This window comes from Rhinolophus hipposideros, assembly GCF_964194185.1.
Source record: "Rhinolophus hipposideros genome assembly, chromosome: 26".
In the NCBI taxonomy this organism is placed as follows: Eukaryota; Metazoa; Chordata; class Mammalia; order Chiroptera; family Rhinolophidae; genus Rhinolophus; species Rhinolophus hipposideros.
Genome location: NC_138072.1, coordinates 21,179,692 through 21,194,760, shown reverse-complemented (window position 1 = coordinate 21,194,760; position 15,069 = coordinate 21,179,692). Strand labels below are relative to the sequence as shown.

At 38.2% G+C, this 15,069-nt stretch overlaps 1 protein-coding gene across 4 annotated transcripts in view; it reads left to right on the top strand.

Moving 5' to 3' along the window:
- Positions 1–15,069, top strand: part of RYR2 (ryanodine receptor 2) — a 567,940-nt gene that overhangs the window by 359,929 nt on the left and 192,942 nt on the right. For all 4 annotated transcript variants that reach the window (XM_081039034.1, XM_081039033.1, XM_081039032.1 and 1 more), the window contains exons 28-32: positions 45–253; positions 2,073–2,247; positions 11,446–11,654; positions 12,299–12,651; positions 14,252–14,366. In XM_081039034.1, coding sequence (XP_080895160.1) covers positions 45–253; positions 2,073–2,247; positions 11,446–11,654; positions 12,299–12,651; positions 14,252–14,366 — 1,061 coding nt within the window. The remainder of the gene's footprint in view (positions 1–44; positions 254–2,072; positions 2,248–11,445; positions 11,655–12,298; positions 12,652–14,251; positions 14,367–15,069) is intronic.

The following is a 15,069-nucleotide window of genomic DNA, read 5'->3' as shown; positions in this document are numbered from 1 at the left end:
CAGTATCCCGTCCGGTGGTCACCAGAGTCTCCTTCAATTCACAGCTGCCCGAGCCGACGCGTGCAGCGGCACAGGGGAGAGGTTCCGCATCTTCCGAGCGGAGAAGACCTATGCTGTGAAGGCAGGAAGGTGGTATTTTGAGTTCGAGGCCGTCACTGCTGGAGACATGAGAGTTGGTTGGAGCAGGCCAGGCTGTCAGCCTGATCAGGAGCTGGGCTCCGATGAGCGTGCCTTTGCATTTGATGGCTTCAAGGTGAGTGGACGTGGCAATGCACCAGACGTCTGGGCCTGCAGGCTCCCCCAGGGCCACGGACACGGTGGTGCTTCCCTTGGAATACCTTTGGGTAGTACAGTAACAGCAGCGCCTTCCAGAGCACAAATTTGGAAAACTAGTTCCTAGGAAAGCTTTTGCTCTTGTCTCAAAACATTGTTCTCCACCCCACAAATACAATGAAATTGTTATCAAAAAGATGAATCACCCTGGTCTACCAAAAGTGTGAAAAATACATATACTAATGAAAAATGCATACACTTTGACACAGCAATTTCATGGAAGAAATTATCCTCAAGCAATAATTAATGCTAGGCGCATACATTTAATAACTGCAAGAATACCTAAGGCTATGTGGTTTATAATCACAAAAAATTTTCGTTTTCTACAGTGTTAGTAACTTTCATTTCTTAAGCTGGGGGAAAGCTGGTCAGGTGCTTATTTTATTATTTATTTATACATTATATACATGTTTAAAGATTATTTTATCTTTAATATTTAATATTTAAATATTTAAAATAGAAATATGTACATATGAACATAGCCACGATAGAATAATAACAGTCATTTGGGGTTGATAAAATTATACATATTTTATTGTTTTATCTTATTTTTTTCTCGGAATTTCTTCAGTGAATTTGTGTTCTTTTTCACATGGGGAAACATTTAATTAAAAAAGAAAATTAGAATAAATAAGCAATCATGTAGAGATTTGACAATTGGGCACTCAGGTATGTATGTGTGGGAAAGCATTTCTAGGCTAGAAATTAGTATTATGTCTTCAAGGACAACTGACCCACTTTGTTCTGAAACATGACATTTCCTGAATCCTGTTTTTTATTTCAGATGGAAAAATTTAGCACCTTTTGATACCTAATTTAGTTAAATAGATTTTTCTAAAAAGTACAATATATTGTACTTGAGAAGAATCTTATTGTTTTGCATTGGTGATTATATCCCACTACATATTAGTTCACAATGGAGGTGATGCTTAAGGGGAAAGTCAAAGATGTACCTGACAAAATAATTAATATAACGAATTTTATACCTATAAATCAGTAGAATATAGTATAGATTCAAAAGTCACATTTATCAAACTTTATTTCAAATGTATTAGATTGGTGCAAAAGTAATTGCAGTTTTTGCAATTAGTTTTAACCTTTTAAACTGCAATTACTTTTGCACCAACCTAATATTTATATTACAAGGTTTCAGCTATCTTTACAAAACAGTGTTGGTATCTACATTCAATCTTTAGCTTGTTATTTCAGCAAACATATTAAGAATATTTTTAGATTTGAGTTGAAACTTTTTGTTTGTTTGGTTTTTATGCTGAAATATCTAGATTTCTATTTTGTTAAAGTATTGGTGCCATTGATTCCAAAGAATGGAATTTTATTTTGAAGCAGATGAAAATGCAGTTGTCATTTTTACTGATAAATTCTCAGCTTGATTCTCTGCTCATAATTCTTGGTATTTTGGGGCATAGAGAAAAATAACCCATATCCTTGGAAGCATTCATTGTAGGGAGAAACATTAATTTCTAAAGACAGTTTTTCTTTTAATAGAAAGTATGTGAAGTAGATTTTTAAAAGGAAAGACTCAAAATCATGAAATAGTATTTGGGTTTTGTTCAAGTCAATAACATGTCATGTTAATAGGGACTTAGAAATCCTAGACACTCCCTGTCTCAGCGCGTCTTGCAGGGGACAGATGTGCAGGCTCGGGGTCCTGCAGGTAGTGGTGGCTGGGGGTGCTGTTCTCCTGGCTTTTGTGGTGACAAATGACTCTTCTGTTGTAGGCCCAGCGCTGGCACCAGGGCAGTGAGCATTTTGGGCGCTCTTGGCAAGCCGGCGATGTTGTGGGGTGTATGGTCGACATGACGGAACACACCATGATGTTCACACTGAACGGAGAAATCCTTCTTGATGATTCAGGTTCAGAACTGGCTTTCAAGGACTTCGACACTGGTGACGGTGAGTGTTCAGGTTGTTGCCACAGTGAGGCTCTTTGTTCTGATGCTTCATATCCGCCATTTTGGTTTGAGGGCGAGCACAGGTGAGCTGCAGCCTGAAGTCACATGGGTGCCCCACATGGCTTATTGGATCAGACACCTTTGAAATTACTGTAGCAGAAGTGCTATCTATACTTCTTAGCTAGACTTTCAATAAGGCAGAAATGGCTTTTACGAGTGTGACTAAGAAAATAAATGGCAGGCAAAAGGTTCATTTTCCACAAATGTTAAATTTTCATTTGGAATTCCCTGTTTATTCAGCTGCTTTTAACTTCTTTCTGTTCATTCGTTTCACAAAAATGTAACGAGAGCCTCCATGTATCAGGCCCTATGCTGGATGATGAGATGACAAAGGTGAAGAAAATCATTTGTAGATTACAGTATACCAGAGGAAATCAACACTTGCTTCATTTCTGTCCAGTGGAGAAGTTCTAAAGTAAGGGAATGCAGAAAGTCCTGTGGAAGTACCATGCAGAGAGCAGACGCCTCTCCTGTGGGCCCTGAGATGACCTGGGGCAGAACTGTGAGAGATGAAAGCCTGTTGAGAAGCAAATGAGAAGGCATTTGTTCTTCAGAGTTGCACTTCCAGTAAGGTGGCCACTGGCCACATGGGGTTATTTAAATTTACATTAATTTAAATTAAATATAGTTAAACATTGAGCTTCTTAGTGGCGCTTGCTATGTCCTAAGCACTCAGTATGGAGTTCTGGCTCGTGCTGCCCCTACTGGACAGGACAGGTATAGCACACTGACACCATCTCATAAGTTCTGTTGAACAGGGTTGCTACTTAGAAACAAGAGAGCCTTTAATAAAATGCTACTTGAATATCTCATTCAAAAGGAGCTAATGATTTTGTCCAGAATGGCTTTTGAATGTATCCTATTCTTTGAATATATATATAGTCTTACATTTTAAGCTACATCTCAGTTGGTACTCACTGATCTTCCAAAAGTTAGCCAGCTCATTATTACCTTAAGTTCTATATTCATTCATTCAGCAGGTTTCTGAGCAGGTATGACCATCATTTCCCAAACACAGATTTGCAAAATTAATAGGAATTTTGTATTTTTATAACTTGATTCCTATTTTGTACACCTATACCTCTGGGTGGTGAAACTGGCACTCTAACCCTCATCATTTTTCTCCCTTTCTCTGGTATTGTCTTTAGAAGCATTTGCATGTCAGGGCAGGGGGACTTCTTCTTAGTTACCTCTCTATACTGGCCAGTGCTATGGCTATAACTGGGGATTTTATTTTTTTAATTGGTTGTTATTTTAAAATGTCTGCATACTGTGCTTTTCTTCTTTGGAGGGTAAAAATCTTGAAATGCCTGTGTGAATCCTGTTTGTTTAACCTATAGGACATGCATTCACAAGATGACGTTAGGAGGCTAAGCAGGTGGAATTCTCGCCCACAGTACTTAAGCTCATGACGAATGTCAGTGCTGCAGAGTGTGACAGAGTCCCATCTCCATGGCAGTGAGGTGGGGAGCCTGAGTGGCACAGTCGTATAACAACTTTTTTTGTTTTAAAGATTTTATTGGGAAAGGGGAACAGGACTTTAACAGGGAACAGTGTGTACTTCCAGGACTTTTTCCACGTCAAGTTGTTGTCCTTTTAATCTTAGTTGTGGAGGGTGCAGTTTAGCTCCAGGCCCAGTTGCTGTTGTTAGTTGCAGGGGGCACAGCCCACCATTCCTTGCGGGAGTCGAACCAGCATCTTGTGGTTGAGAGGATGCGCTCCAACCAACTGGAGCTCAGCGGCAGCTCAGCTCGAGGTGCCGTGTTCAATCTTAGTTGCAGGGGGCACAGCCCACCACCCCTTGTGGGAGTCAAGGAGTTGAACTGGCAACTTTGTGGGTGAGAGCCCACTGGCCCATGTGGGAATCAAACTGGCAGCCTTCAGCATTAGGAGCACAGAGCTCCAACCGCCTGAGCCACCGGGCTTGCCCAACAACTTTGCTTTTTGACTTCAAGTATAATGTCAAATAACTTTTAAAATTTTAAAAATGACTTGAAACTTATACGGATTCATCTGTTGTAGAGTTAATATAGCATGCTGGTGAATTGCCTGGAAATTGTGTGGTCCATATTGTTGGGCTGTCATGGGGGGAGTTGGGGAAGTGTCCTTTCAGTCTCTGAGGCAGGTTATAAGTTTTCTGGAGCCATGATCATAACTATTAACTTTGTAGTGGTAAATCATGATTCTAAATTGTCTGCCATAGAAAGAATTTATCCATACCTTTGACTTACAAGTGCTTTTTGGGAGTGGAATTTTCCTTTCCCTCCCTATTAACTTTCATAGCTTCCCAAATGACAAGAAACTCAATGGAACATCTCTGGGTATAACTAATGGGAGGCCCTGAGATGAGCTCCCTAACTTACCCGTCAACACTGAGAAAACCCTTGGAGACCTAGGGCTCAAAGGAACAAGTTTGAAAAACCATTGCTTTAGGTCTGCAGATACTTTAGCACAGGAATATACTATGGTCACTAAAGTACTAAAAAGGTTTCATAATTGCTCTATTTTCAAATTGTTCTGATATCCAGCTTGTCTTTATGTCTGCACTGGGCTTTATTTGGTATTTTGTCCCCTCATCTTTGTAATTCCTTTTAATTGTTACAGAGACAGTCGACTCAGTCATATGTACATTGGTTATTAAAGCAATCAAAAGAACTGTGTGGTGAGATGGGTAGAAAAAATTTGATATATAAAATATATACATCTAAATATATACATCGACATATGTACTCGTATGTATATGTACACACATGCATACATACTCACAGTGTCGATCACTGTTTGGTCAGCTTGGTAGGGAACATGACTAAACGTTAGTTGATGTCTCTATTTTATGTAGTTCTCTCAACTGAAATTATATCTTAACCAGTCAGTATAAGCTGTTTTCAGATTTTACCAGAAAGAAAATCATACAGGTCTTTCAAAGATGGGGTCATCCAGTTAAGTTCAGGTGGAGATGTGGCCATTCAGTTAGTTCCAGATAAGGACAGTTTTTTCATAAAGATGTGGGAAGGGCTTTGCTAAAAAGTTACAGATCTCTTCTCCAAATAGGGACGACCTTAAAGCTCAGATGTTAATTAGCCAAAGAACAAACTGCTGAGATTCACTGGCCTCTGGTAGAACAGCAAGGCTGCCCCCTCAGCTCCCCACAAAGCACCAGGACTTACCTGGTCAAGGTCAAGACCACTGTTGGTCTGCAGCACCGCAGCAGAGCTTTCAGAGTTTAAAGCTGTTTTGTCTATGTGGCCACTCCTCTTTTAGGATGCTTCTATTGGGCTTTTTTTTTTTTTTTTTTTAAACCTCTTCAGAGTATCTTTGGGTAAAACAAAGAGATGAATTGAATCTTCACTTTCAGAAGATCCCCCTGGCTGTCGTGTCAACACAGGCACAGTGCGGGGCAAGTGCTTGGTGAGCTTCTGTGAATTCTTCCTTGCTGCTTCTCGCTGTTGGACCAATAAACATTCGTTGTCAGTACTCGGAAGGGAGCCTAGGACGAGAGGTGTTCATGCCCACTATGGTAGGCAGAATCTCAGATGGCCTCTAGGGGTCCCACTCCTGGAGGACAAGGTCAAGTGTAAGCCTCTTGTCCTGAATATGGGCAGAACCGGTGAATATGATGGGACCCAGCTCTTTGGATCAAGTTGCTAATCAGCTGGCTCTCAGTTAATTGTATAGAGATTATCCATATGGGCCTGACCTAGTAAGGTGAGCCGGTGGGAAGGGTTGGCCTCTTCCTGAAGTTAGATACAAAGTGTGAGGTTAAATCTTCTTCTGGACTTGACAGAGCAAACTGCTGTGGTGTGGAAAGCCACGAGGTGGGGGTCTGTGGGTGGTCTTTGGGAGCTGAGAACAGCCCCTGGGGAAGTGCTTAATGTCATCTGGCCCATAGAAGGCCACCGATAAGTGCTCCGCTTCCTTTTCTTCTGATCAAATACTTCAAATTTACATGATAGTATAATATTGGCAATTTTTATCTGTTTTTGGCCATTTGGCTTGGGTTATAAATGCGGATTCCTATCTGTATTTCAGAAATGTCAAAGCCTGACACCATATGTTCTTAGGAAAACCTGGCACTCATGTGATCTGGTTTATCTTCTTTCCATTTTAGCTCCCACCACAGATCTCATGCCTGCATCACGCCCGCACATCCTCACATCCTGTGGCTGCCAGTTCTTTTGTTGGATGTGCATGCTTGTCACGTACCCCTCTGCTCTGGGGCAGAAAGGGTGGTGAACAGAGCAAGTCAAAATTGCTGAGGCCATCTGTCTTCTCTCGGAGGAGGTGGTTCAGCCATAAGTTGTAGTTACTGTCTTAACAGATTTACAGAGAGTTAGGGTGGCTCTGACTCAGGCCCAATAACCAACCGGACTCATGTACTAATCTAAACTTCCATTAGATGTCATCAAGCTTTGGTATTTGCAGGCTATCATTTAAGGTAACTGAAATAGAAGATCGAGAACGCAAAGGGCAGGAAGGTAGGGCCAAATTTCACCTGTGCCGGGGTGTGTGCATGAGTTTATGGAAATCTGTTTTATTATGTGGACACATTAGTGTGTTCAGCCTACTTCCTGCTAGTAGACAATTGAACCTCAATAACCGTGTTTTGATAGGAAGTAGTTGTTTCGAGTGGTAACACTTAACAACCTTTCAAGTTTAATTTGTGACAAACATTCAGGCAGTCTTGAAAGCAATTATCATTTCCTGTCATTATGTTATATATATATTGGGAACTATTTATTTATTTACTTATTATCTGTCTTCCCTCCACAGAGGTAAGTTCCAGAAAGTCAGGGACCCCTTTTGATTTGTTTGACCACTGTATCCCCAATGCCTAGATCAGTGTTTGGAACATGGTAGGTATTCATTGGATATTTGCTGAATGGGGGACCTGATGCTATATGGAGATAACATTGAAAGTAGCTTAGAGTAGGAGTTGGCAAACCAAGGCCTGAGGGCCAAATTCAGCCTGCCCCCTGTTTTTGTAAATAAAGTTTTATTGGAACACAGCTATGCTTATTTGTTTACAGACTGTCTGTGCCTGCTTTTGTGCTTAAGCAGTTCCAACAGAGACCAAGCGGTCCATGAAACCTAAAATCTCTACTATCTGGTTATTTACAGCCCTGGCTGACCCGGGTTTTTTTTCTGGCCACTTAACTGTGAGAGTGAGTGTTTTAAGCTAAGATTTGTTTTCTCGTCTGGAAAACAGTGATGATTCCTGGTATCAGTGAATGGTCGTTAGTGTTCACTAGGGTGAACATCAGGTAACTGGTCAGGGAACATGAGCTCTCGTTAGGCGCTGTGTTGGGAATTTCATCTACTGTCAGCACCTTTATCTGCAGAGCACTGTACCAAGTCCTGGCCAAATGGAAGTGACCGAGCCTGGCCCTTTGCCATGTGGTGACTGAGCAGTACCTATAGTTTGTCTCCACGGTCATCTCTGATGCCGTTGCCATCAAGTTGTTCCTGCAGTGCATATGCTAATTTTTAAATATAGTGTTCAGAAATATTGGCTGTTTTATTATCACAACACATATTAAAACTGCATCTTCAGAAGTCAGAATATGATTTAATTTTTTAGGTTCTACTTCATTTAAATTAAAAAGATAAAAAATATGCTAATTTCTACTTAGAGATGCACTTTCATAAATACATTCCTTTAAAGGGGACTGAAATAATAAAGCAATAAAAATACCATCTACCAGTGGATAACTGCTATAAACTAATAAAAAAAATTGCATCTGTTTATCATAAAAATAATACCTCATGAATGTTTGGAAAATATAAAGGAGAATAATGAAAATAGTTACATATGACATATATTCCCACTATCTGGAGAGAAACGTGCCTTCTAATGAATTATTCTCATTTAAAGAATTGAGATGTTAAAATAATTTTCTTTTGCCACCTTTAATTTGAATCTTATAAATGTTGTCCCAAGGCATAAAAAGATTCTTTTTTTTTTTTTTTTGGATCTTTCTTATATAATCAAGCTTTTTTTTCCTTTTTTTTTTTTAAATTAATTTTATTGGGGTGACAATTGTTAGTAAATTTACATAGATTTCAGGTGTACAATTCTGTATTACATCGTCTATAAATCCCATTGTGTGTTCACCACCCAGAGTCAGTTCTCCTTCCATCACCATATATTTGATAAAAAGATTTTAAAAATAACTTTTGACTTCTTCTTTCTGTCTTTCTTTCTTTTTTTTTTTTTTTACAAATTTTGTATTTGAGAAATGTCAGCCCTTCAGAAAAATGTAAGAATCGTGTGGTGAATACCTGTACACATTTTTCCTGGAACAAGCAATTGTTTCTGTTTTGCCATATTAATTTTATCTCTCTGTACAGTTTAATCTTGGTGTGTCCTAAATATTTTTAATGGCTGCACATGTTTAATCTTGTGTCCATATCATAACTATTCTCTTATTGTGGCTATTTAGTGTCTCTTTCCATTTTCCCACATTTTAAACTTAGTTTAGTGAGCATATATACAGGGTAGATGTTACAAAAGAAAGGATTAAAGCTTAGAGAATTTAAGTAACTTGCCAAAGGTCAAATTACTAGATTTCTGGTTTTCAACTTACCACTCACCAGCACTGAGAACTTGAACTCCAGCAACTTCAAGAACATGTCATTTGAATCATTTTATAACCACATCACTTTTACACATCTCTATGTGAGAAAAAATGTAGGTATATCCCATTTTATGAAGTTAATATTTTATTTTTTCAAAGGTTACCCGTTCTTTTCATAATAAAATACTTATTCATTGAAGGCAATTTGCTAAATTGAGAGACATAAAAAGAGAGAACAAAAAAATAGATCGCACCACTCTGAAATTTTTTGGTAAAAACTTTCTTCATTTAGTTTTCTCATCTTTAAAAATAAACCACATGTTGTATCTTTTTTATTGAAATATTTACGGTAAACATTTTCCTATATATTAATAAACCTTTGACAATCAGTTTTTCAAAGACTAAATAGTACTTCATCTTATTAAAAAACATGTATTTGTTGTCAAAATAATATTTTGTGATTGTAAACACAGCCATAGTGAACAGTTTAGGACACTAATCTTTGTGCACAACACTAGTTACTTGCTTTCCTAAATGAAAGTATTTCAAACATAGAGAAGAGTTCAGTTATTAATATAACAAACACCCAAAGATCTACTCTGCAGATACCGTGTTTCCCCGAAAATAAGACCTAGCCAGACCATCAGCGCTAATGTGTCTTTTGGAGCAAAAATTAATATAAGACCCAGTCTTATGACCTGATCTTATTTCACTATAATAAAAGACTGGGTCTTATATTAATTTTTGCTCCAAAGGTGCATTAGAGCTGGTGGCCCGGCTAGATGTTATTTTCGGGGAAATGTGGTATTTATAGGTATCTGGTAGCTTCCATTTATATTTATATTTATATTTATATTTATGTTTATGTTTATGTTTATGTTTATGTTTATATTTATAGGTATCTGATAGGGTGGGAACTGCTTTTATAGATAAAGTGACTAGAAAGAAATAACTGTTTACCACCTGAGATGTTTCTACCTTGGTATTCCCTAGTCTATATCAAGTGGAAGTTAGATTTGCGAGTTTGTGGGAATGCAGTTCAAGCTTTCTCAGATCTATTGTATTTATGCCATTCTTTTCTTTGATTCCTTGGGGGACTATTATTTAAAATGACTTTCCTTGGTGACTGCTTCAAGAGTTGTTACAGCTGCAGACACAGCTGTGGCTTTAAAAATTTTAACTAGAAACATTCACACTTCCTTGAACACAGCTGGATCTGTTCTTCCTGATCAGTAGCACTATTATGCAATCATTTATTTGAATATATATATATATATATATATATATATATATATGAATACAAATTCGGTGAAATCATTATACATTATTGGGTATAATTTTTATCATCTTGTGCTATTTTGAGGGTTATGTATTACTTTTATTGCCACTAATTTCAACAAATGAAGAAATATGAATTATAATTGTTAACTTATTCTTAGGATCCACTCTTTTTTGTTTGTTTGTTTGTTATTTATCTACAAATTAGGTCCTTTAACTTGTATTTTGCATTCCAATACTGACCTTGTTTATTACGTTGACTGAAATTTTGTATAAAATATTACAGAAAGAAATGAAAAATACATAAACCCTCACAACCATCACCAAAAAAATACCATCTCATCCCCTTGCCAAAAACAACTGACTCAAAAGATCTCAAAGAAACAACTGAATTAATATAGTTTCCCCTTTTATTCAGTAGTGGAAACATTTACTAACCCTGCCACACATTACATTAGCTTATGCATTATTTTATGGTTTTCCCCTATTGTTCATTGTTATGGCTTTTGATTTAGTTTCTTTTTTCCTTTAACTTAGTCTTTGATTTCATGTCTTAATTGTGCAGGTTAGATGTGCACTGCCCTGCTTAATATACAAGGGTTGTGACGTTCCGAGAAGAGACAGATGGAGGAGTTTCAGTAGGATTTTAGCACCTATGTCCAAATATTATTTATGTATACATTTTTCCATGCTTAGATCTAGTGTACCCCAGGAAAAAAAGGCAAAATTCTCTTCAAAGATCAAAAACAGCTATCAGTGGATGAAAACCTTTAAAATGTTGCCTCCAATCCTTTTTCTTTGAGTTATGTGTAAAGAATTCTATAGTTCAGACTGTGGTGTTTGTGCGTCTCAAGCTGATTAGCAAGATGGGGGCGCAACACGCTTTGGCACTTCCCTTTCTCACGTTCTCTGGAAGAGAGCCTCGTGCACTCCTGAGCTGGGGGGGGGGCTGAGGGATGGGCATCTCCTTCTATGATTGTACACCCTAAAATCCCGGAGAACTGGGGGCTGCTTAGTAGGTATCTCATTTTACAGAAGAAATGCAAGGTGAAGGGAGAACTTCTCTACGGACTGCATTTGGTACATGATCACTCTAAAAGCAAATATTGATCTTCTGACCCTTATAGTTAGGACTTTATGTCAGTTCTCTCTGTATTCCACTGTGGTCTTCCCCTTAGGGTGACATCTCACAATGATAAGAGTTCTGGAGCAATCCTTTTGGTAATTCCATCCTAACAGGGTCTTGTAGTAATGATGCTGATGACTTTGATTTTCTTTTCTTGTAGGATTCATACCTGTCTGTAGCCTTGGGGTGGCTCAAGTGGGCAGGCTGAACTTCGGAAAGGATGTGAGCACCTTGAAATATTTCACCATCTGTGGCTTACAGGAGGGCTATGAGCCATTCGCCGTCAATACAAACAGGGACATTACCATGTGGCTAAGCAAGCGGCTTCCTCAATTTCTCCAAGTTCCATCAAACCATGAACATATTGAGGTTTGCTTTTTTTTTTTTTTTAATATCAGACCATTGCCAGAAACCAGGAGTGGAATATCTTTACACACGGGAGTTCTACTTGGACAATTATCGTCACTTTCTTAAAATGGCAGCCCTGATGTGTTACGCAGTAGTGGGATCTAAGCACAGGATCAGCCTCTGATTTTAAATACTTCATGAGTAGCTGATTAGACTGATTAATAATGATTGCCTCTCTTTTTATATAGGCAGTATTAGTCTCAGTCTGAATATACTGAATATACCAGTATATTCTGTACATATAATTATGTACAGAGGGTGCCAAAAAATGTATACACGTGACTTGTATTCATCTTTTGTTGTTGGTGTATATTGAGTATTACAATTTTAATACAGTTTTTTCCTTTCTTAAAATGTGTATACATTTTTTTGGCACCTTCTGTATATAATTATAGCATGAATTTCCCAAACGTCTTTGCTCGAAGCAGAACTGTGAGTATATCTGTAACCCAGTACTCCCCGTGTTCAGTCATCTCATTTACAAGATCATGGCACATGTGGCCGTGTTTGGGTTTTAAAGCCGTGATGCACATTAGTGACCTTCAGGCCCAGAGAATGGACTGTGATGATTAGAGTTGAACTGTTGCTTCTTTTTCATTTGCCAGGTGACCAGAATAGACGGAACCGTAGACACGTGCCCTTGTTTGAAGGTCACTCAGAAGTCCTTTGGGTCTCAGAATAGTAACACAGATATCATGTTCTACCGCCTGAGCATGCCGATTGAGTGTGCAGAGGTCTTCTCCAAGATGACGGCTGGAGGGCTGCCCGCCACTGGCCTTTTTGGGCCCAAGAACGATTTGGAAGATTATGAAGCAGATTCTGACTTTGAGGTTCTGATGAAGACAGCTCATGGCCATCTGGTGCCTGATCGAGCCGACAAAGACAAAGAAGCTACAAAACCAGAGTTTAATAATCACAAAGATTATGCTCAGGAAAAGCCCTCTCGTCTGAAACAAAGGTCACTGATCTATGATTTTAAATATGTGGTTATGTGGGGAGGGTTACAGACAAGGTAAGGGATTTCCCAATGTCATTTTTTTATTTCTCTTCGTCCTTCTTTATGCCCAAAGGACTCTCGAGGGGACAATAAAGCAACCTGTTGTCCACCTAATTTGTTACCACACACATAATCTATCTCAATAGTTACTTTTATGCAATTTTTTATTGTGGTAAAAATCACATAACATCTTCATCACTTCTAAGTTTACTTAAAATTGTAAAGTGTACAGCACAGTGACGTGTACAATCGTATTAAGTGTGTTCACATGGTTGCGTATCCATCTTCAGAACTTTTTCATCTTGCAAAACTGAAACTCTGTATCCAGTTAAACAACTCTTCTTTCCACATGCCCACCAGTCCCTGGTAACCACCGTTCCATTTTTTGTTTCTATGATTTTGACTTCTCTAATACCTCTTATAAGTGGAATCATATGGTATTTGTCTTTTTGTGACTGACTTGTATCATTTAGCGTAATGTCTTTAGGGTTTGTCCATGTTGTAGCATGTGTCAGAATGTCCTTCCCTTTTAAGGCTGAATAATATTCTAATATGTGGATAGACCACATTTTGTTTATTTATATATTCGTTGATGGATGTTTGGGTTGATCCACCTCTGGGTTATTGTGAATAGCACTGTTACAAACATGGGTGTTTATGAAGGAATTCATGAAATTCTCATCTTTTCGAGACCCAACTTTCAGCCATTTTGAATATATACCCAGAAATAAGATTGCCATTCTTAATAGGTAGCTCTATTCTTAAGTTTTTGAGTAACTTTCATATTGTTTTCCACAGCGATTGCACCACTTTATAAACTTATCATCACTCTAGAAGGGTTCAAATTTCTTCATATCCTTGTCAACCCTTGTTACCGTCTGTTGTTTTAATAGTAGGCACCCTAACACGTGTGAAGTGATATTGCACAGTGGTTTTGATTTGTAGTTCCTTGATAATTAGTGATAGTGAGTATCTTTTCATATGCTTAGTGGTCATTTGTTGATCATCTTTGGAGAAATATCTTTTCAAATTCTTTGCCCATTTTTGGATTGGGTTATTTGCTTTTTTTGTTGTTGAGTTGTAGGAATACTTTATATACTCTGGATATCAGTCCCCTATCAGACATATGCTTTGCAAGTATTTTTCCCAAGAGTTAGTTTTTAAGATGTCTATATTTACATTCTTAGTTAAAAATTAAACGGTATTTTCTCTAAATAGTATTTATATATACAAGAAGGCAACTTATTCGAGCATTCTTTCGGGCACTAACTCTGAATTTCTCAACCTCAGCACGATTGACACTCTGGGTTAAATAAACATTTGTTGTGAGAGTCTGCCCTGCACATGAAACACGTTTAGCAGTATCCCTGGCCTCCACCCACTAGATGCCAGTGAAGTCCCCCACCCCAGGTGTGACAACCAAAAATATGTCCAGATATTGCCAGACATTTCCTGGGGAGTAAAATCACCCTGGTTGAGAACCATTCTACTAAACTCATTGTATGCTCATGTTTGAAGGATTTATGATGTTGCTTATTCCTAGTCCTGTAATATATTTCAGATTTCTGCTAAGAAGAACAAAGCCAGATTACAGCGCAAGCCATTCAGCAAGACTCACTGAAGACGTCCTTGCAGATGACCGGGACGACTATGACTACTTGATGCAAACGTCCACGGTATGAGGTGGCAGCTCTTGTCACTGATTTCTCCTTGTCACTTTCTATAAACATGGCGAATACAGTGGTACCTCTATTTTTGAACGTCTCCGTCGACGAACATTTTGGTTTACGAACACTGTAAATTTTATGGATCTATGGTATCATTAGATAGTAAAATTCATGCTAAATTTGCAGTTGTAGGGGTTGATTTTAAAACTCTGGAACGGATTACTCCATTTTGCATTACTTTCTATGGGAAAACCATGCCTCGGTTTTCGATCGTTTCTGAACTCGAACAGTCTTCTGGAACGGATTAAGTTCGAAAACTGAGGTACCCCTGTAGTTCTGTTTGATTTATCACATTAGCAAGCTTATTTTAAAAATAATTATTTGCTTGTATTTTGGGGAATGAAAAGTTGAAAAATATATGTGTACTCTGATGCATATTATGCAATCAAGAGCGATTTTAGGAAAAAATGTCCTTAACGGCATCCTTAATCCTGATTTTGATACCATGTTTCTTGGCAAAATTGAATTTGGGACTTAATTTTTCCAAGTACAGTGAATTTCAAAGAAGATTATTTATCATACTTTGCTAGAGGTCAAGTTTTGCTGTCTGCTTTTAAGTATTTCAAAACAACTTCTCCTAAAATGCCAAATGGGGAAAAAGAATTGATAGTTCTGTTTCTTGTAGAGTGCCCCCCTCCATGTTTGAACTTGA